This window comes from Theropithecus gelada, chromosome 16, assembly GCF_003255815.1.
Source record: "Theropithecus gelada isolate Dixy chromosome 16, Tgel_1.0, whole genome shotgun sequence".
Classification (NCBI taxonomy): Eukaryota; Metazoa; Chordata; class Mammalia; order Primates; family Cercopithecidae; genus Theropithecus; species Theropithecus gelada.
In genome coordinates this window covers 27,983,357-28,005,974 of record NC_037684.1, presented here as the reverse complement: position 1 = coordinate 28,005,974, position 22,618 = coordinate 27,983,357, and the positions used below count along the sequence as shown (strand labels likewise).

General features: G+C 49.5%; 1 protein-coding gene across 2 annotated transcripts; it reads right to left on the bottom strand.

Moving 5' to 3' along the window:
* Positions 1-4,045: 4,045 nt before the first annotated feature.
* On the bottom strand, positions 4,046-22,052 carry PSMD3 (proteasome 26S subunit, non-ATPase 3). Of its 2 annotated transcripts, XM_025361031.1 has the most exons (12): positions 21,502-22,052; positions 18,508-18,698; positions 16,252-16,389; positions 14,132-14,268; positions 12,691-12,881; positions 12,426-12,529; positions 7,087-7,201; positions 6,860-6,979; positions 6,628-6,731; positions 5,815-5,970; positions 4,624-4,674; positions 4,046-4,498 (listed from the first exon to the last, which is right to left on the bottom strand). In XM_025361031.1, exons 1-12 carry the CDS (start codon positions 21,719-21,721, stop codon positions 4,421-4,423), a joined length of 1,605 nt encoding a protein of 534 aa, XP_025216816.1. In that variant the 5' UTR covers positions 21,722-22,052; the 3' UTR covers positions 4,046-4,420. The 2 variants fall into 2 exon arrangements, with proteins under 2 accessions (XP_025216816.1, XP_025216815.1); XM_025361030.1 differs by lacking the exons at positions 4,046-4,498; positions 4,624-4,674 and having other exon boundaries at positions 4,963-5,970.
* Positions 22,053-22,618: the final 566 nt, after the last annotated feature.

The window sequence follows — 22,618 nt, the reverse complement described above, 5'->3', positions numbered from 1 at the left end:
CAATTCATTCTTTCGATATGAAAAATAAAGAGAGGGCCGGGCGCGGTGGCTCACACCTGTAATCCCAGCACTTGAGGGCCGGGCGCGGTGGCTCAAGCCTGTAATCCCAGCACTTTGGGAGGCCGAGGCGGGTGGATCACGAGGTCAGGAGATCGAGACCATCCTGGCTAACATGGTGAAACCCTGTCTCTACTAAAAATACAAAAAACTAGCCGGGCGTGGTGGCGGGCGCCTGTAGTCCCAGCTACTCGGAGGCTGAGGCGGGAGAATGGCGTGAACCCGGGAGGTGGAGCTTGCAGTGAGCCGAGATGGCGCCACTGCACTCCAGCCTGGGCGACAGAGCGGGACTCCGTCTCAAAAAAAAAAATAAAAAATAAAAAATAAAAAAAAAAATAAGACTTGAAAGTTGAAATTACTTCTTCATCCATGGGCTGCGGAATGGATGTGTTAGCAGGCATGAAAACAATTATTATTTCCCTGGTATCCCTCCATCAGAGCCCTTGGGTAATCAGGTGCATCGTCAATCAGCAGTAATAACTTTAAAAAAAATCTTTTTTTCTGGCCGGGCGTGGTGGCTCATGCCTGTAATCCCAGCTACTCAGGAGGCTGAGGCAGGAAAATCGCTTGAACACAGAAGGCAGAGGTTGCAGTGAGCTGAGATCGCGCCACTGCACTCCAGCCTGGCCGACAGAGTGAGACTCTGTCTGAGCAATCGGTCTCAACAGTGGCTTAAAATGTTCGGTAAACCATGCTGGGAACAGATGGGCTGTCATACAGGCTTTGTTGTTCCATCCGTAGAGCACAGGCAGAGTAGATTTAGTATCATTCTTAAGAGCCCTGGGATTTTTGGAATGGTAAATGAGCATTGGCTTCAATTTAAAGTCGCCAGCTGCATTAGCCCTAACAAGAGAGTCAGCCTGTCCTTCAAAGCTTTGAAGCCAGGCATTGACTTCTCTTCTCTAGCTATGAAAGTCCTAGGTGGCATCTTATTCCAACAGAAGGCTGTTTGTCTACATTGGAAGTCTGTTGTTGAGTGCAGCCACCTTCATCAGTGATCTGAGCTAGATCTGATGGATAACTTACTGCAGCTTCTCCATCAGCACTTGCTGCTTCACCTTGCACTTTTATGTCACGGAGACAGCTTTCTTTCAACCTCACAAACCAACCTCTGTTAGCTTCTGAGTTTTCTTCTGCAACTTTCTCACCTCTCTCTACCTTCAAGGGATTGAAGAGAGTGAGGGCCTTGCTCCACACTAGGCTTTGGCTTAAAGGAATGTTGTGGCTAGTTTGATCTTCTTTCCAGACTCAAACTTTCTCCATATCAGCAATAATGCTGTTCTGCTTTCATATCATTCATGTGTCCACCAGAGCAGCACTTTTAATTTTATTTACTATTTTTATTTATTTATTTATTTATTTGAGACGGAGTTTCGCTCTTTTTGCCCAGGCTGGAGTGCAATGGCGCAATCTCGGCTCACCGCAACCTCTGCCTCCCGAGTTCAAGTGATTCTGCCTCAGCCTCCCGAGTAGCTGGGATTACAGGCATGCGCCACCACACCTGGCTAATTTTGTATTTTTAGTAGAGACGGAGTTTCTCCATGTTGGTCAGGCCGGTCTTGAACTCCCGACCTCAGGTGATCCACCCACCTTGGCCTCTCAAAGTGCTGGGATTACAGGTGTGAGCCACTGCGCCTGGCCTTTATTTTTTATTTTTTTGAGACAGAAATTCACTCTGTCACCCAGGTTGGAGTGTAGTGGTGCAATCTTGACTCATTGCAACCTCCGCCTCCCCACTTCAAGCAATTCTCCTGTCTCAGCCTCCTAAGTAGCTGGGATTACAGGTGTGCACCACCACGTCCAGCTAATTTTTTGCATTTTTAGCAGCGGTGGGGTTTTACCATGTTGGCCAGGCTGGTCTTGAACTCTTTCAAAAAAAAATTTTTTTTTGAGACAGAGTTTTGCTCTTGTTGCCCAGGCTGAAGTGCAATGGCATGATCTCAGCTCACCACAACCTCTGCCTTCCAGTTTCAAGGATTCTCCTGTCTCAGCCTCCTGAGTAGCTGGGATTACAGGTGCCCATTGCTATGCCTGGCTAATTTTTGTATTTGTAGTAGAGATGGGGTTTCACCATGTTGGCCAGGCTGGTCTCGAACTCCTGACCTTGTGATCTGTTGGCCTCAGCCTCCCAAAGTGCTGGGATTATAGGTGTGAGCCACCGCACCCAACCTGGAGCAGCACTTTGCATTTCCTTAAAGAACTCCTCCTTTACAACTTGGCTACCTGTTTGGTGCAGGAGACCTGGCTTTTGGCCTCTCTCAGCTTTCAACATGCCTTCCTCACTAAGCATAATTATTTTGACCTTTTGATTTAAAGTGAGAGATATGTGATTCTTTCTCCCTTTTTCTGTTTTCTCGTTTCGAGACAGGGTTGCACTGTCGCCCAGGTGGGAGTGCAGTGGCAGGATCTCAGGTCACTGCAGCCTCTGCCTGCACCTCCCAGGCTCAAGGCTGCTCCCACTTCAGGCTCCCAAGTAGCTGGGAGTACAGGCGCATGCCACCATGCCTAGCTAATTTTTGTATTTTTTGTAGCAGTGGGGTTTCATTGTGTTGCCCAGGCTGATCTCCAACTGCTGAGATCAAGGGATCCACCAGCCTTGGCCTCCCAAAGTGCTGGGATAACAGGCGTGAATCACGGGGCCTGGCCAATGACTCTCTCACTAGAACACTTAAGAGGCCGTTGTAGGGTTACTAACAGGCCAATTTCAACATTATTTTGTGTCTCAGGGCATGGGGAGACTCAAGGAGAGGGAGAGAGACAGGGAATGGATGGTGTGTGAGCAGTGAGAACACACTCAACATTTATTAAGTTCACCATCTTTTTTTTTTTTTTTTTTGACAACGTCTCACTCTGTCACCCAGGCTGGAGTGCAGTGGCGCGATCTTGGCTCACTGGAACCTCTGCCTCCCGGGTTCAAGCAATTTTCCTGCCTCAGCCTCCCAAGTAGCTGGGATTACAGGCGCCTGCCACCACGCCTGGCTATTGTTTGTATTTTTAGTAGAGACAGGGTTTCCCCATGTTGTCCAGGCTGGTCTTGAATGCCTTACCTCAGGCAATCCACCTGCCTTGGCCTCCCAAAACCTGCCTTGGCCTCCCAAAGTGCTGGGATTACAGGCGTGAGCCAGCATGGCTGGCTAAGTTCACCATCTTATATGGGTGCAATTTGTGGTGCCCCAACAATGACAATAGTAACATCAAAGATCACTGATCCCACATCACCAGAACAGATACACTCATGACAAAGTTTGAGATATTGAGAGGATTTACCAAAATGTGACCCAGAGGTGCTAAGTGAGCATATGCTGTTGGGAAAATGGCACCCACAGATTTGCTTGATGCAGGGTTGACACAAGCCTTCTATTTGTCCTTTTCTTTTTCTTTTTTTGAGACACGGTCTCACTCTTGTCGCCCAGGCTACAGTGCAGTGGCGAGATCTCGGCTCACTGCAAGCTCCGCCTTCTGGGTTCAAGCAGTTCTCCTGCTTCAGCCTCCCAAGTAGCTGGGATTACAGGCGCCCACCACAACGCTCAGCTAATTTATTTTTAGTAGAGACGGGGTTTTGCCATGTTGGCCAGGCTGGTCTCAAAACTCCTGACCTCAAGTGATCCGCCCACCTCAGCCTCCCAAAGTTTTGGGATTACAGGCATGAGCCACCATGCCCGGCCAAACCTTCAATTTGTAAAAACCATAATATCCATGAAGCACCACCGGATGCCTATAGTGGGATGTGAAGGTCTGCAGCTGGTGGTGGACGCATGGTACACCTTCCCTAACAAGACCTTACCAAAGCCACACAGGTACGAAACAGAGTAAACCTAGGCCCCTGACCCCAGCTCAGGATCCCTTCATCCTCCCCTGGGCACCTCCCCATCTGCAGACCCATCAGGCCCTCAGATTACACACCTGGGGCTAGTACTCTAAGGCCAAAAAACCCAAAATCTGAGCCTGCCAATATTGCAGTGAAGTATAGTAACTGATGCACAAAGCGCTTTGGATAACTTTTTATTGTTTAAAAATCATAATCGAAGCTTCAAAAAACATACAAGCCAAGACATCCCAGTTCCAGTCCCCTACTCCCAAGAGGAGTACACAGAACTATCCTTCCCCTCCTGCTCCCACACCACTGGCCAGGACCCTGCCCGGGGAGGTCACCTGCCCGCCCTCCTGCCCGCTGTACGGTAAGTCACCGGCTGGGGAGGAGCCCTGGGGGAGGTCAGGGTGGCTGGCTCCCAGCACCCCCACCCCCTGCACGAGTGCAGCCTATGAGCTGTGTGTGGGAAAATGGGGACAGTGCTCTGGGCAGGGGACCCCTAAGGGCGAAAAAGCCTGCCCCATTTCCCCTACCCCTCCCCAGCCCCCCAGCTCAAGGGAAGCTGTCATCATCATCTTCCGCCATCTCCTTGGCAAACTCCAAGTCCTGCTGTTCTCGCTCACGCCGTTCCTGGGCAGAGAGGCAAGTGAGGCCAAAGCTTCAGAGCAACTCCCAGCCCTTCCAGACACTTCCCCGCCTCCCCTTCTGTGTGGAAGTTTGACCTTTCAGTCTCACCCAGAAAGCACAGAGCTTACCTCTGCAGACTCCAAGTCCTTGTTGTATGATTTGGGAGGAAACCTCATGGCCTGGCGCACAGCAAAGAGAGGAGATAAGGGAGGGAAGGAAGCAGGTGAGGCAGTCATGCAACCTGTACTCCCTGCATCCCCTCTGTGAGCTAGACACCGGGCAGGAAACAGCGGCCCTCCAGTTACTCTAGTGGGGGCTAGGCGTCACCGGGCAGGAGACAGTGGCCCCTCCAGTTACTCTAGTTGGGGCTAGGCGTCACTGGGCAGGAGACAGCGGCCCTCCAGTTACTCTAGTGGGGGCTAGGCGTCACCGGGCAGGAAACAGCGGCCCTCCAGTTACTCTAGTGGGGGGCTGGGCATCAAAGGAATTATTACAGTGCCCTGTGGGAAATGCTGAAGAAAGAGGAATAAATGACCAACTCTCTCGATTGGGCAGGGAGGAGGAAAAGGAGGAACACAGTGGATGTGGGAATGGGGAGAGGCCTTCCCAGTGGAGGATTCCATGTGGGAGGGGCCTGGCCTGCACTCAGTGGGGCTGGCTGCTAGGTGGTGGGGCAGGAGCGGGAGGGGAGGCGAGACCTAAGGGACCAGGTCACAAAGGGCCTTGCATGTCACATGGAGTAGGGCTTAGCCGAATTTTAAGCAAGGCAGCAATATCCTAGTTTCCTGGGAGGAGACCAGAAAAAAACATGGCAACCAAACAGTAACAGCACCAAACTCAGTGCTTAACTGAGGACGAGGGCTCACCCTTTTGTGGAGCCAGATACCAGCGCCATCTTTTTTACAATTTAAACTTCGCTAAGTGCCTCAATACAGGGACTACTTTTAATCTTACCAACCCTGTGAAGCGAACAAGACAGGTAACACCTCCCTACCAGCTTCAGAGATGGAGAAACAGAGCTCTGAGAAGTCAAATGACTCAAATTTGGAACCAAATGTAGAACCCAAACCTCTGAATCCCTGCGTGGTCCTCCCTGGTGACCACATCATCCCTTAAACGCAATAGGAGAAGGCAACTGGCTATGGAACTATGGCCAAGTCCCCTTCCCGTTCTGGGCCCCCTGTGCCGCAGCTCAGTAATTTTAGAGACTGGATGGAACCTGGGCCACAAATAAAGCCAGTCTTCTCTGAGGAATCCATGAGTGTGGAGGGAGGGGCGTGCTGCTGCCAGGCGTGACTCTGCAGCCACAGGCTTCTCACCTTGACAGACATGTTGTGGATATCTAGGCAGAAGGAGATGCGCTGGTGGAAGGCCAGCTGGGGCTCTCGGGTGGAATAGATGTCAATCATCTCCTTGGATTGGACATAGCCCTTCTCGTGGTTGATGCTGGCCTCAATGACACCATCCCGGATGGCCTGCAGGCCCCCAAAGAGGAAAGTTCACCAGCACGCCCATCTTCTTCTTCTTTTTTTTTTTTTTGAGATGGAGTTTCGCTCTGTCACTCAGGCAAGAGAGTGCAGTGGTGCGATCTCGGCTCACTGCAGCCTTTACTTCCCGGGTTCAAGCGACTCTCCTGCCTCAGCCTCCCGAGTAGCCAGGATTACAGGCACCCGCCACCAGGCCTGGCTAAGTTTTGTATTTTTAGTGGAGATGGGGTTTCACCAAATTGGCCAGGTTTGTCTCGAACTCCTGACCTCAGGTGATCCACCCTCCCCGGCCTCACAAAGTGCTGGGATTACAGGCATCAGCCACCGTGCCTGGCCCAGCATGCCCATCTTCTAAACCAGAGAAAATCTTGTTCCTTCCCATTCCTCTGCCCTCCTTATATTCTCACACTCACAAGCACTATCATAAACTCAACATGTGCACACACCTACACTCACACACTCACATGTGCATCCATTCTCTCTCTGGCAACCTCTTGGCTTCACTGCAAACGACAGGCCCTCCCTGAAATGACTATGCCATTGCTTTACCTATTCCCCTCCTTGGCCAAACTCCTCCCACTCCTGCCTCCTGAGATTGGCAGGAAAGTGACAACCTGGTCACTGTGGTTCCTGAACCAGCCCCACCTTGGCAACAATGAACTCTGCATCTTCGGGGCTATCCAACTGCAGCTTCTGGGCAATGTCGGCCAAGGAGATTCGGGAATAGGAGAGGCTGATCATGCGTACACCTGGGAGAGGAAGGAGCAATGGGGTGGGCAGGGCGGGCACAGACCCTTCACTTGCCCAAGGGTACCCACTAGGTTTGCCCCAGCCTGGCTTCTGCTCCTCCAAGAGCCCCTCAGATCCTGATCCACACCTGTCTTAATCACGTTGTGCCGCAGCCGGATGATTAGGGTGTAGGTCCCATCTGCTTGAAACTTCTCCCCAAACTGATCCAAGACCTGGTTGAACTTGGCTAGGTTTCCTGTCCTGACGGCTGCAGGGAGAACAGGAGTAGACTGCATGATGCAAATGGGCACAGGCATGTAAGAGGCCCCAGTGAAGGGGGCCTAGTGGGCTCTGGGGTTGGGAAGCCAGCCTTACCTTGAGTCAGAAGGAAATACGGCATAAGTGAGCGCTTGAGGGAGGGCTGGCGGAACTGCAGCCGGTCAGGGATCTCCCCCAGCAACAGCTCCACCACGATGAGAAGCTTGTGCACCTGGACAGAGTGACAGGGGAACACAGTGGGCAGGGAGCCCCATGGGCGGAAGAAGAAAATGAAATGTGGCCTGAATTCTGCCAGATGTAGTGGGAAACAGGGAAAGGGATCGTTGTTTAGGCCCAGAGAGAGGAGGAAGCCCTGAAAACCTGTGCTGGGCATGGAATCCAAGCCCAGCTGCCTTTGGAGCCGGGTGCTGGGAATGTGGCCCTTTGGTCACATTTGGTCGCAGAGCCCTCAGTTGCATTTCACCTGGCCACCCTGCACACAGTCTGCTCTGAAATGACAGTGCTCTAAAGTGAGGCCAGAAGGGCAGGTGCTGTGGTTCAGCAACAGCGAGGGACCAGGGCTCGCAGGCCTGGAGAACGGAACATGCGTCAGCCAGAGATGCTCACTAGAGAGGCAGACTGTTAGTGGAGGAGAGGAGGTCATCAGTGGGTAGAATTCGTTATCTGGGCAGAGGCAGAAGCGTAGGAAGGGGCCTGGCTTCCGTGAATGAGCAGAGTATCCAGACACAGAAGGGTGGCTGGAAACCTGGGCCTGTCTTCCTCCACAGGACTGTGAGGTATTTCTGAGTGGTGCTGAGTGTGAATTCAGCACCACGCAAGAAAACTACAGTGGAGGGAATGATGGCCCCCAACTCAGGAATTCACCAGGCGCGGAACACAAAGCAGCTAAATCGTGGGGCAGCAAGTTTCACGGGGAGGCAGGGGTTACAACGGGAATGTGTGATCACACCCACAGCCAGGCCGACCCTTCACCCTCCACAGGCACCTCCAGGAGGCTGCCCTGTCCCTTGGAGTAACCCATGTGTGAGGGAAAATCCCTGGAAATGGTAATTTATGAAGTGCCTTAAGGAGTCTGACAAAGCAGAAAAAGGAGGGTCAAGGGTACAGATTGAAAAAGAGGCAGAAATGTGTGGGTACCTGGGGAGCTGTTAGGAAAGAGACAGTTGGGACCACGGTCTGGGGACTATGCCATTGCCATTTTGCATGCCAGGCTGAGCAGTTTGAAGTCTGCATGTAGAACACTTGGTGTCTAGTCTCTACTCACTAGCTAGGAAACACTGAGCAACTGGGTCCTTGGTTCCTCATCTCTAAAACTACCAAATAACAATATCGACACCTAGCCTGTCTACCTCACAAGACCGTTACGATGCCCTCCAGCAGTGGGGAGCAATGCAAGCTTCCCAGGCCAGAGAAGGACAGAACTGGAGCTCTGCTTAGTAAGGCAAGTGAGTGTAAGCTGGGCTGGTGGAGAGGAAGATGATCAGGCAGAAGTGTCTGGAAACGTTACTGGCTCAAACCATGGCGCTGGCAATATCAAGGAACAGGCAAACACAGAAGACATGCAGATAATTTAACAGCCGACCCAGTGACGGGAAGGACGGTGGGGGAGAGTCAGAGATGATGCAAGGCCCTGATTTCCATTGGGAAAGCAGGAAGAAGGAATGGTAAGGGGGCCAGGAGGGGTCTCTTTGGGACACGTTGTAGAGAGAGATATGGGGGGTGGGAGGGAGAGCTGGATCTGCAGGTCTGATGCTCGTGAGAGGGGTCAGAGTTAGTGTGATGGGCTAAACTGTGTCCCCCTCAAGTTCATGTTATAGACCTAAATCCCAGTACCTCAAAATGGGACTATATTTGGACACAGGGCCTTTAAAGAGGTAATTATGGTAAAACGAGGTCATATGGGTGGACCCTAATCCTACATGACTATTGTCCTTCTAAGACAAGAGCAGGACACAGACACACACAGAGGGAAGACCATGTGAAAGCACCAGGAGACGGCCATCGACAAGCAGACGAGAGAAGCCCTCAGAAGAAACCAATCATGTCATACTTTGCTCTTGGACTTAGAGCCTCCAGAATTGTGATGAAATCAATTTTAGTTGTTTAAGCCGCCAAGTCTGTGGAAGCCTGCATTGGCAGTCCCAGCAGAGTAACGGAGTTAGTAAGGTACAGGCTGAAGAGCACCATGCAGACGAGAGCTGAAGCTGGGAAAGCAAACAAGGTCACTCAACAAGAGAATGAGGGTTTTACTATCGACAGAGAAGCTCTCAGAGTGCTCTGCTGAGGCCCAGGTGGTGAGAAGGAGCAGACAGAACACTGGAGGGAAGGGGCTGGCCAGTGCACTATTGGGGAGGGAGCCAGGGGAGACAGGAATGGCCGCTTGAGAGGGGAAGCAGTAGGGGTGGGGGTTTTCCTCCGGGAGACTGAAGCAAACAGGTGATGGGCCAAGCCTGGAAGAGAGAGGAAGGAGTGTGATGGAAAACACAGGTAGCGAAGCTGGCATTAAGTAAAGACAAGGAGGGTGAAAATGGGTGGAGAGAGACATTCAAGTTTACGGGAGACAAGGCAGCTGCAGGAATGAATGCTAGCTGGCCTCCAGCTCTGAACTGGATGAGCCAGCACTGCCCTCCTCAGAGCGCTCTGTGCACCAGCAGCGCTGGCATCACCCAGGGCCCGTTAGGAATGCAGACTCTCCAAATCGGAATCTACAGCTTCATCAGACTCCCAGCTGATTCTGTAAGCTGGGTGGTGACAGGGGTGTGTGAGGGCAGAGGGCTGGTTGCAGGCCTTCTCCCAAACATGCCTTCACTTCCGCCCTCTCTCTCCCTGCGCTCCCTCACCAACAGCGCCCTAGCCCAAGGCCTCTCTTCCAGCTCTCTCTACACCTTCCTGCCACTAAGAAAATTTAAATGCCTGAAAGCCTCTCTCATGGTACATGACACATTCTACATATGTTAATTACTTGTATTTTTAGCGATTTTCAAAAGAAACTTTAGTGTCTCTCACATTGTAAGCAATCTAACATTTTGCTCACGCGCCCAGTGTGTCTGAAAAGCCTTCACTTTTTGTGAAAATCCTACCCATCTCTGAAAGACCAGTTCAATTTTTTTTTTTTGTTATTTTTTTTTGAGACGGAGTTTCGCTCTGTCGCCCAGGCTGGAGTGCAGTGGCCGGATCTCAGCTCACTGCAAGCTCCGCCTCCTGGGTTCACGCCATTCTCCTGCCTCAGCCTCCCGAGTAGCTGGGACTACAGGCGCCCGCCACCTCGCCTGGCTAATTTTTTGTATTTTTTAGTAGAGACGGGGTTTCACCGTGTTAGCCAGCATGGTCTCGATCTCCTGACCTCGTGATCCGCCCATCTCGGCCTCCCAAAGTGCTGGGATTACAGGCTTGAGCCACCGTGCCCGGCCGACCAGTTCAATTTTAATGTTTCTTTTTTTTTTTGAGAGTCTTGCTCTGTCGCCCAGGCTGCAATGCAGTGGCATGATCATGGCTCACTGCAGCCTCGACCTCCTGGGCCCAAGTGATCCTTGCACTTCAGCCTCCCAAGTGGCTGGGACTACAGGTGCAAGCCATCACGCCCAGCTACGTCTTTTATTTTTGCAGAGGCGGTGTCTCCATATGCTGCTAAGGTTGGTCTCAAGCAATCCTCTTGCCACAGCCTCCCAAAGTGCTGGGATTATAGGTGTGAGCCCTGTACCTAGCCAACTTTTTCTTTAAGATCCTTTCTCTTTCATTATTTGATCAAAAACAAATCTGACTTTCTCTGAACTTTTGAACAGAAATAAAATGAATCTCCTACTACATTGACCTAATCAACGTACATGTCTCCTGTTCCCTGTCAAGGCACTATGGAAGTGGATGTTGTGTGAAGGTAGGAGCAGAGGTTTAAATTTGGGAAGACTAGGTCTACATCCTGGCTACTGGGCTCTGTAACTTCACACACACCCTTAAGCTTTCAAAAAATTAGCTGGGTTGGCTGGGCACGGTGGCTCACACCTGTAATCCCAGCACTTTGGGAGGCTGAGGCGGGCAGATCACGAGGTCAGGAGATCGAAAGCATCCTGGCTAACACAGTGAAATCCCGTCTCTACCAAAAATACAAAAAATTAGCCGGGAGTGGTGGTGGACGCCTGTAGTCCCAGCTATTCGGGAGGCTGAGGCAGGAGAATGGCATGAACCCAGGAGGCAGAGCTTACAGTGAGCCGAGATTGTGCCACTGCACTCCAGCCTGGGCGACAGAGCGAGACTCGTCTCAGGAAAAAAAAAAAAAAAAAAAAAATTTTAAAAATTAGCTGGGTGTGGTGGCAGGCGCCTGTAATATCCCAATTACTCGGGAGGCTGAGGCAGGAGAATCCCTTGAATCCCAAAGACAGGGTGCAGTGAGCCGAGATGGTACCACTGCACTCCAGCCTGGGAGACAGAGCAAGACTCCATTTCAAAAAAAAAAGAATAAAAAAAAAAAAATTAGTTGGGTGTGGTGGCAGGCGCCTGCCCAGCTACTCAGGAAGCTGAGGCAGGAGAATCATTTGAACTCGGGAGGCAGAGGTTGCAGTGAGACAAGATCATACCATTGCACTCCAGCCTGGGTGGCAGAAGGAGACTCTGTTTCAAAAAAAAAAAAAAAAAAAAAAAAGAAAGAAAGAAAAGAAAGACCACTTATTATCCTCCCTTCCTATCCCATACAGTGCCTAATACCAGGGTTGATGCTTAAATACTTGCTGACTGACAGTTCTTAAGTGGCCAAGTTTTATGTTTACTTGAGCCACTCAGCCTTATGGAGATTTTCTGGATTCCTCTGCCACAGACAATACAGTTTCCAAATGTGAACATGAAGGACCAGATAAGAACCTGGGGTTTATATCAATACAATCTAGGTCCATGCCTGGAATGGCTGTCAGGCATGCTGGGGAATCAGGAATATTCTAAACCTATCTGCCAAGGAGAACACTCTGAATGAACATCCACTGCCAGAGGTGCAGGTAGTGTCTGCTTTGTGACACCCACAAATAGATGTGAAGCAACCTTTTGCAGACATGGCGGCTCGCACCTGCAATCCCAGCACTTAGGGAGGCAGAGGCGGAAGGATTGCTTGAGCCCAGAAGTTCTCACCTGAGCAACAGTGAGACCCCCGTCTCCACACACACACACAAAAAAAAAAAAAAAAAGAAAAAAGTTTGAAGCTCTTCTGGATAGGAAGGTTAAGGATGCCTTTCCTAGCCCCTAGCATAGGGAAGAGAACTGAAGTGGTAGGGAATGAGTAAGAGGCAAAGAGGCCAGGCATGGTGGCTTACACCTGTGATCCCAGCACTTTGGGAAGTTGAGGTGGGAGGACTTCTTGAGCCCAGGAGTTCAAGACCAGCCTGGGTAAGATAGTGAGACACCATCTTAATGAAAAAAAAAGAGGCAAAGGGATGATGGTGTCTGTGGCTCACCGTCTGTTTGAAGCCGACAGCTGTGTGCTGAGGGGCCTTGCGAAGGGCATTGGTCATTGTTCTCCGGGCCTCTGAGTACTCCAGCTGGATGGCTTTGATTCGCCCTGGGAGTGGAGGAGAGGAGAGTTGGTCAACAGAGTGGGGTCATCCAACCCTCCGGACAAGCCAGAGAGCCAAATGGGCCTCTTATGCACCACCCCTTGGAAAATTTGCACCAGGCAGGCCTGAGACACCTCTGATTTGTGGGTTGGGCCCCTCTGCTCACCTGTATAGTAGAGGTACCTGGCCCACTCATTGTTGTTGGCCTGCTCTGGGAACACGGACTTGGACACCAGTTTCTCAGCCTGGTCGTACAAGCTGTAGTGTAGGTAATTCCGCAGCAGGAGGTTCAGCAGGGTGGCCTGCCCATCTGCGTCATGCCGAAGCGTCGCTGTCCGGAGCCGAGCATGCAAGAAGCTTCAAGAAGGAAAGAAGAAAGATATCAAAGACTTCAAATCACAACTCTCTGAACTGCCTCTGACTCTTCAATCTTTTTCAATTCCTTAAAAAAGTTATACAAATCGCTTTTCTGGTTATTTGCTGAGTACTGAACTATCGAGTGCCTAAGGTGTAGATACTACTCTAGCTGCGCAAAAAGGACAAAACCCTGCCCTTAGGGAATGCAGCCTGGGGGAGGCAATGGTCATGAGGAAGAAGCACAGTGTGCAGTGTGGCAGAAGATGGGAGGCCTGTGAGGTCAGGGGAACTGCAATGGGGAATGTAGGAGGTGAGAAAGATGAGTTGACCTTTTCAATAGCTTGGCCAAGGCAGGACTCACTGAGAAGGGATCAGTGAAGGGAAGGCTTGAAGGAGGCGGAGAGACGAGCGTTCTGGATGGAGGGGCAGCCAGTGCAAAGGCTCTGAAGAAGAGGGTGCTGGGCACACCAGAGGAAAGGCAGGCCAGTGGGGATGAGGAACAGGAGGAGGTGAAGTCTGGGAGGTCAAAATGGAGCAGATTATGTCAGGCCTTATGAGGTAGTGTGAGGACTTTGCCTTTCCTTTAGATGGGAAGCCACTGCAGGTTTTTTTTTTTTTTTTTTTTTTCTTTTTTTCTTCTTTTTTTTTTTTGAGATGGAGTCTCGCTGTGCTCCCAGGCTGGAGTGCAGTGGCGTGATCTCGGCTCACTGCAAGCTCCGCCTCCCGGGTTCACGCCATTCTCCCACCTCAGCCTCCCAAGTAGCTGAGACTACAGGCGCCCACCACCTCGCCCGGCTAGTTTTTTGTATTTTTAGTAGAGACGGGGTTTCACCATGTTAGCCAGGATAGTCTCGATCCGCTGACCTCGTGATCCACCCGCCTCGGCCTCCCAAAGTGCTGGGATTACAGGCTTGAGCCACCGCGCCCGGCCTGCCACTGCAGGTTTTGAGCAAAGAAGTAAAATATTTTCTAGCCTGTCCCTCCACCCCTAACCCACCTCAGTCCTACCTTGATGTGGGGTGAAGGGAAGAACCTGAGGACAGTTCTTTATAGTCCAGCAGTGACCCACTTCAACTAGCATCAGTCTCTCTCCCACATCCCTCACATGGCACAGGGCATGGGAACCACTGCCCCTCTTTCCTGCTTACATCTATTGGTTCATTGCCCTCTGCAGGTCCACAGTTGTGTGCTTGTGACTGACCAAGTCTCTGACCCTGAGGGCCCCAAGTGAGATCTCTGGTTGCCTGTACCTGCGCACCACATCCAGCTTGTCCAGGAACTCATAGACCCGCGCGTGATAATAGTAACACTTTGCGGCCACAAGGTCTAAGGCCCGGCGGTTCTGAGTACTGATCTTCTGCATCAGGTCGTCAGAGATCTTCTGTGCCTGGGGAGGAAGCCAAAAGATAATTAGGTGGCAGTTCCTCAAAAGGATAAACATGGAGTTGTCATTTGACCCAGCAATTCCTATCCTAGGTATGCAGCCAAGAGAACTGGAAACTTAGGTTCCCATAAAAGCATGTACACAAATGTTCACAGAAGCATTATTCATAACCAAAAAGCAGAAACGACCCAAGTGCCCATCAGCTGATGAACAGATAAACAAAATGTGGCATAGCCAGGAGGGAATATTACTCAGCCTTAAAAAGGAATGAAGTACTGACACACACTACAACATGGGTCAACCTTGAAAACATGATGTGAAGTGAAAAAAGGCAGAAACCTAGGGCATGTGGTGTATAATTCCATTAACATGAAATGTCCAGAGTAAGTAAATCCTCAGTAGAGGCAGGGCAGATTAATAGCTGCCAGGGGCTGGGTAAGGGGAAAATGAAAAGTGACCACTAATACGTATGGTGTTTCTTTTTGGGGTGATGAAAATGTTCTGGAATTAGGGGTGGATATACAACTTTGGGAATATACGAAAACCCACTAAATTGTAGTACACTTTATTTATTTATTTGTTTGTCTGTTTGATAGAGTCTTGCTCTATCACCAGGCTGGAGTACAGTGGCGCAATCTTGGCTCACCACAACCTCCGCCTCCTGGTTCAAGTGATTCCCCTGCCTCAGCCTTCTTAGTAGCTGGGGCTGCAGGCACGTGCCGCCATGTCCGTCTAATTTTTTGTGTTTTTAGTAAAGACAGGGTTTCACCATGTTGCTCAGGATGGTCTTGATTGACCTCGTGATCTACTCGCCTTGGCCTCCCAAAGTGCTGGGATTACAGGCGAGCGCCACCGCACCTGGCCTGTAGTACACTTTAAAGGGGTGAACTATATCTCAAAAACAAACAGCCAAGTACAGTGGCGTGTGCCTATAATCCCAGCTACATGAGAGGCTGAGGAGGGAGGATTACCTGAGCCCAGGAGTTCAAGACCAGCATGGTTAACATAGCAACATAACATCCAATAAGAACAAAACAGTGGGCCAGGCGCAGTGGCTCACGCCTGCAACCCTAGCACTTCGGGAGGCAGAGGACAGGAAATCACTTGAGCCCAGGGGTTGGAGACCAGCTTGGCAAGAATGTGAAATCCTGTCTCTACAAAAAAATACAAAATTTAGCTGGGTGTGGTGGCGCATGCCTGTAATCCCAGCTACTCAAGAGGCTGAGGTGGAAGGATCACTTAAGCTGGGGAGGTCAAAGCTGCAGTGAACTGTGATCACACCACTGCATTCCAGCATGGGCAACAAAGCGAGACCAACCCCCAAAAACCAACCAACCAACCAACCAACCACCAAAAACAGTGTGGGAAGGAAAGGAAACAAACCAGGGAATTAAGGAGTGGGACTTATTTCCTCAGTGTGCTCCTGTGACAGTGGCTATAATGAACAAAGAAGCTGGCCCTAGCTGGGGGAGTGGTGGAAGTGCAGTGTGCAAAATGGAACTATTAGTCCACAATAACAGCTACCATTTATGAAAATATCATGAAAGCTTACTATGTGCAGACCATTGTGCTAAGTATTTCTACACAAATTATTTTATGTAATGCTAACCATCTTGTAAGGCAGGAACTATTATCCCCATTTTACATACAGCTGGGAGAAATTAATTTGCCTAGGGTACAGCTGGGATTGGAACCCAGGTCTGTCTGTCTCCAAATGCCCCTAATTTTCCCCAAAGAATGTACTACGCTGGTATCCCCCACAGACTGGTACAGCATGACCACTGCGAGCCCTGTCCCACAGTGCCCAGAGCAGGAGTGGGTTCTCCTGGGATGTGGGATCAAACGCATACCTCTATGGAGAAAGAGTGTGGGGGTCAGTTCTTAAGAATCAGTGATTATTTCCATTTCGTCACCAGGGACGCTCTCCCCACCAAACCCCTTGTATCACTTGGGGCTTATGAATCGCTCTCACTGCATTCTGGATACCTCTTTGTAGCGCTTGCTGTTCATCATGAAGATGACCATGAGAAGTTGGAGATAGGCTTCCACTTCAGGCAGGAGGGGTGCCGATGCAGCTTTTCCCGTGCGGGGACGGAACTGTAAATCAGCCTCTGTGTCCATGGGCTAGGAGAGGACAGAAGTTACCATGGAAAAGCTCAGTCAGATCAAGTAACCAAGAATTTATTGAGCATCCACTATGTATTTCAACATACTTATTGAGTGTCTACCATGTGCCAAGATTTTGTTAGGTGCTAGGGATAAAAAAATAAAGATGACAGTCTTTCCCAAAGAAATCAAGGAGGAGTTGGGTGTGGTGGCTCACGCCAGTAGTGCCAGCTACCTGGGAGGCTGAGGCAGAAGAATGCTTGAGGCCAGGAGTTTGAGACCAGTCTGGGCAACACAGCGAGACCCTATCTCTCAAAAAATAAATAAGAACTAGCCAGGCATGGTGGCAGGCACCTGTATTCCCAGTTACTCAGGAGGCTGAGGGAGGAGCATCGCCTGATCCCAGGACTTTGAGGCTGCACTGGGCCATAATTGTGCCACTGTGCTTTAGCCTGGGTGACAGAGCAAGACCCTATCTCAAAAAAACAAAGAAAACAAGTCAAGGAGGCTGGCAATAGAATATTAATAAGCACAATAAAGTGTTACAGGAGAATAATAAACTTCTTTACAGAACATAATGGGGACATAAAGGACGATGTAAGGAACCTTCAAAGAAGCTACAACCTAAGTGGACACATGAAACCACCATACCTGGAAGCACTGCAAATACTACTGGACAGGGCTTAATGAAATAATTCTAGAGATGAAATCAGAATAATGAGACCACAAAATTGTTTCTTGTGGAAATAAAGAAAATTTGGGGAAAGTCAACATATACACAAAACTTATTTTCAGATTTCGTCACTGACACTGGAAAAAATAAAGTGTTACAGTCACCCACCAAAATAATCATGTTTCACGAGTTTAGAGATGTGAAGGTCAGAAAACATCCAAGGTGGAGCTGGGGGAACAGTACGTTTTTCCCCTTTCCCAGACAATAAACTCTTCACTGCCCTACCTTCAGGGATGTTATGAGTTTCCCCATCCACGGAGCTGACTGAGTATACAGGATTTTAAGGAAATGCAGGTGCTGGAAGGTCAGTGGAATTGGAGAAGGCTGAGATCTGGACCATGCCATGAATAATGAGGGAGAGTTCACAGTTACAAAGGATAAGGAGAGGTCTCTCCTGGCACAGAGGCCACCATCACCACCAAACTGACTTTGTCTGCATTCACTATGTGCCAGGCACTATTCTAGGAGCTTTACACTCCCCTCTCTCCAATCCGTTCATCACATTTAACAAATAAAGAAAATGAGGCACAGCAAGATGAAGTCACTTGCCCAAGTCCCACAGGTACTAACTGTCAGAGTTTGGATTCAAATTCAACTCTACCTCTAAAATCTGTGCTTTTGTTTTTTGAGGTAGGGGGTCACTCTGTCACCCAGGCTGGAGTGCGATAGATCTTGGTTCATTACAACCTTCACTTCCTGGGTTCAAGCGATTCTCCTGCCTCAGCCTCCCGAGTAGCTGGGACTACAGGTAGGTGCCACCACGCCTGGCTAATTTTTGTACTTTTTGCAGAGACAGGGTCTTGCCATGTCGCCCAAGCTGGTCTCAAACTCCTGGGCGAGTCCAGCCTGGACTCAAACGATCTGCCTGCCTCAGTCTCCCAAAGTGCTGGGATAACAGGCGTTAGCCACCGTGCCCGCCTCAGCCTCCCAAAGTGCTGGGATGACAGGCGTGAGCCACCGTGCCTGCCTCAGCCTCCCGAAGTGCTGGGATGACAGGTGTGAGCCACTATGCCTGGCCCTGACACCTGTGTTCCTCCTAACCACTGTTCTCTGCCTCCTCCATGGTGAAGCTTCAGAGGAAAGAGGCAGCAGCACCTTCTTTCTCCTAGAACAACAGAGAGGTCACCCAACGCAACCTCAACTGGAGTAGGGGGTACAGGTTGCAGGGTAGTGGCAAATGAGTTTGGCTGGGAAGGTCCTGATCCCCTGACTCGGAAGAATGACACTACAGGGCAGTGGACGGTTCCCTTTTCACTGTGCAGATGAGTATTAAACTGGGCTGCTTTGGCTTCTCTCCTCATGCTACCACAAGTAATAAGATGGGACTTTAGGATGGAAAACAACGCTATTCCTGGGGGTCTGAGACCAGGCCTGCACCCTTTAAGTTGGCCTGACTCACTCACCTCTTCCAGGAAGAGGAGCAAGAAGTCTCGAGTGGCATTATTTGAAGTAAAGAAGCCCTGCACAGCCTTATACAGAACATAGTGGTTGAGGCGGCGTGATGTGGAAGGCAGCATCCGCAGGGCCCGCAGCACAAATCTCGGTTCCTTGCCTGAAACCGCTTTCTCCAGCTGTTTCACGTGTTCCTTGATGTCTGAAGAGGAGCAGAGAAGAAAATGATGTCACTTCCACTCCTAGTCCCCCACCACTCCAGGCAAGGAGTTCTAAGGAGCCTCTCACGGAGGGGCAAAATGCAACTAATAACCTTTTCTGCCTTAATGGGGTACACAATATTTACAGATACTACACATTGATTTTAAGACATAACCAAGTGGCAAGAAAAAAAATACAGTGGGGGTGCAGAATGGGGTAGAGGATGACAGAGGAAGAAAAGAAAAACCAATTAACTAAAGAAACCTGGAGATTTATCAGATCTTAATGGAAAAGACTTTCTAAATGTAAACAATGGGAGAAATCACATACGCACAAAAGATTAATGAGCTTGACTTCATTTAAAAAACCCTTTTAGATAACTGTGTATACAAAAGAAAAATATTTTCAACAAATGTGATCAAAGATTTATATTTTTATTCTATAAAGAGCTTGTATAAATGGTTAAGAGATATAATGGTATAACGATTATGTTGCCACAGTTTCAAAACAAAAATGGAGATGAACTAATATACAAAGAGGAAAAATAGCTAAAAGACAAAAATTATATTTCATTAGTATTTGAGCAATTGCAAATGGAAACATTTTTAAACTACCAAATTAGTAACATTAAAAAAATTATAGGCGGGGCGCGGTGGCTCATGCCTGTAATCCCAGCACTTTGGAAGGTTGAGGAGGGCAGATCATAAGGGTAGCAGTTCAAGACCAGCCTGGCCAACATGGTGAATCCCATCTCTACTAAAAATAAAAAGATTAGCCAGGCATGGTGGTGGGCACCTGTAATCCCAGCTACTTGGGAAGCTGAGGCAGGAGAATCGCTTGAACTTGGGAGGCGGAGGTGGCAGTAAGCTGAGATCGCGCCACTGCACTCCAGCCTGGGCAACAGAGTAAGACTCTGTCCCAAAAAAAAAAAAAAAAAAAAAAAAAAAAAAATTATAGAGTACAGTGAAAACTACATTTCTCCTGGTATAATGTAAATCAGCACAGTTTTTCTGGATGATAACTATCAAAAATCTTTAAAATGTTCAGCCTTTTTAACTCAGGTATATAGGTTTTGGTGGGAATCTGTACTGAAGAAATAATTATAAAAGTAGATTTAAGTTGGGCACAAAGATGATTGCTTCAAAGTTATTTACGATAGGAAGAAACTAGAAACAGTTTAAATGCAAAGCAGTAAGGGAATGCAACCAATGAGTAGTTTCTTAGGTACTTCTGTATAGTTAGCACTTAGCACAGGGTATCTGGGCCACACTAAGATATAATAATAACAGCTGATATTTATGTGCTAGGCACAGTTTTAAGCATTTTAATGTTCACAACAACCCAATAAAGTATTGTACTATTACTCATATTTACACAGATGAGGGAATGGATTCCAGAACTTGTACTACTCTTAACCATTATATTGGGTATTCAATAAATGTTTCTGGAATAAATTGCTGATTATGTTTATGAATGTTAATGAAAACACATAAAATTCAAAATTTATATTTAGTTATGCCTTGATACAAACTATATACATAACTTGCTCTCAATTATAGGAGAGTAGCTCAAAAATTCATAAGAAAAAATGTTAACCATGTTTTCCTCCCCCTGCTTTTAACTTCTCATACATTCCAAAATCTCTGCAATGAATATGAATTACTTTACAACAAGAAAATGAAGTGCCTGTAATAAACACACCCAGTAGGCAATGCTGAGTGGCACCTTTGACATTGGCTGTCACTACTTTAGGTAAAAGCATCTCTATCAAATATTGATCCTGTTGCTCAACTTTACCGTTAAGAGCTGTAGTCAGCAGCATCACATCCTCAAAAGTACCACTTAGGAGGATAATTTTCCTTATCTCAATGTTTTTGAGCTACTTTCTCATGCATTTTAGTGAAAAGAAAACCTAGTAAGTAGTGTGGTCCCACTTGATCCAGAACCACGAAAACGGCACCAGGATCACAGTGGGAAGCTCTCACTTTACCCACTTCAAATGGAGACAGGATGCTCTAAGTGGGAAAAGTAAAACATGAACTTGGAGGAACAAGAGGACTACGGATACTTGAAACAGGAACCTCGGAGAAAAGAAATAGGAGACACGGGTGTACAGCAGTTTAGGCCAAAGGTTAGTATTACAAAACCAAAGATGACACCCTTAAAGTTTTAAGTGTGTGTGTACTTAGACCCTTTAGAAACAGAGGGGCAGTAGGGACCTGAAGGGAGAAGGAGACAGCAAAGGGACTGTGGGGACACTTCAGTTAGAGAAATAGGAAACAAGATACTAGGTCGAAATAGTTCATTCGGGGGAGTGTGCTAAAGGCAGCTAGGACAACAAAAATCTGCTGTACAGTTTTAAAAATCAGGAGTCGATATTCTAGGTCATCCCGGCCCTGTTTACACACGTAGACACAAACACTGGTTTCTAGCGGGATCAATCAGTCATATATTGGAGGCGCTAAAATCAGTCAGGTGGAATATAAATGGAATAGGTCAGAGGGGAGGGCTTAGAAAGGGGAGGACTTAGAAGAAGGAGTCCCCAGGCCCAGTGGAACCTAGATATAGATGCAACCCCAGATATGGGGATGGAGGGGATGGGAGGGGAGTGGTTCCCAGCCTGGAGAGAAGGTTCAGTCATTGGGCCTGGAGTCGGAAGTGTCAGGGCAGCGGGGGCAGGTATCTGGGGGTAATCCCAAGGAACTGAGGGTTGTGGAGGCTGCTCTGGCTTCCCAGCGAGAAGCCAAATCACAGGGGTCGCTGTCACCCGTGATCGCGGCACGTCCCGGCTTGGGCTCCCGTACCCTCCAAGGTGACAGTGTCTAGCTCTCGCTGGGAGTGCTCAGCTGCTGCCGCCGCCGTCTTGCCGTCTGCCTCCCCCGTTGACCCGCCACCCGTCGCCGCCTCCTCTTTCATCTCCACATCCTGGGGGGCCGGGGGCAGTGGGGGTTCTTGTTCTCCTCCGCCGGGCGGCGGTTTCGCCTTGTCCGCGCCGCGGCGCCGCGCCGAGCCCTCCTGCTTCATGGCACCCGGGGTCACGGCCTAGTCCGGGGACCGAGGCCGGGGCCTCGCGTGAACCGTAGCACCGGGGACCAGGAGCCCAGCCGGGCCTACACACCAGCGCGGGCTACCGTCGGGCCGCACGATGACGGAGCAGCTGCAAACCCCTTCCCGGCGCTGGGCCTTCTGGGAAAGGCCAGGCATGGCAGGCCGATGGCCGAGTCAACAAAGGGGAAATAAATCAACAGCCGAGGTGCAGGATGAAGGAGGAGCTTCAAGGAAGGAGCTGGGAGGAGCCTGTATGGGTTCCTGGTGCTTGCTTTCTAGCGTTGAAGTGTGATGCTTTTATGTTCCTCTCGAGTGCATTTCTGTGGGCGTCCACGAGAGGTCCCCTCAGGCTCCAATCTGGGTTACAAAGGACTTTAAGAGCATCTCAACCAGCGTGGAGTGAGTACAGTCCATCCGAGCGCGGGGCGAGATAACGTCACGAGTTGCCGGGCGGGTTTTGCGCCCAAGTTCGCTCCCTTTTCCCCGATGGGGGGGTCTCCTTCCAGATCCGCGGGGCTTGGGCTCAACGGCTGCTGGGCGCATCCGGCAGGAGGGAAGGAAAGAAGGCTGCGAAGGAGGGACGTGAAGCTAGGGCTGTTGGGCTTAAAATAAACCGAACTGGAGAGTAGCAAGAATCCTATGGGATCCGGACTTCCTTGATTAGATTTTAGTTTAGTGCTGAAGATAAGGCATACAATTCTCTGTAGGGTGAGCGTGCATTTGCGTAGAATCACTCCAGTTTAACAAAATATAGGGGCCCACCCTATGTACGGCCCAGGGCTAGCAAATAGGGGGGTGAAAAACAGCTCAAGAATGTAGTATACGGGGGAGTCAGATGGTTAGATAACCAGACACAGTGCTCTGGGCTGTGGT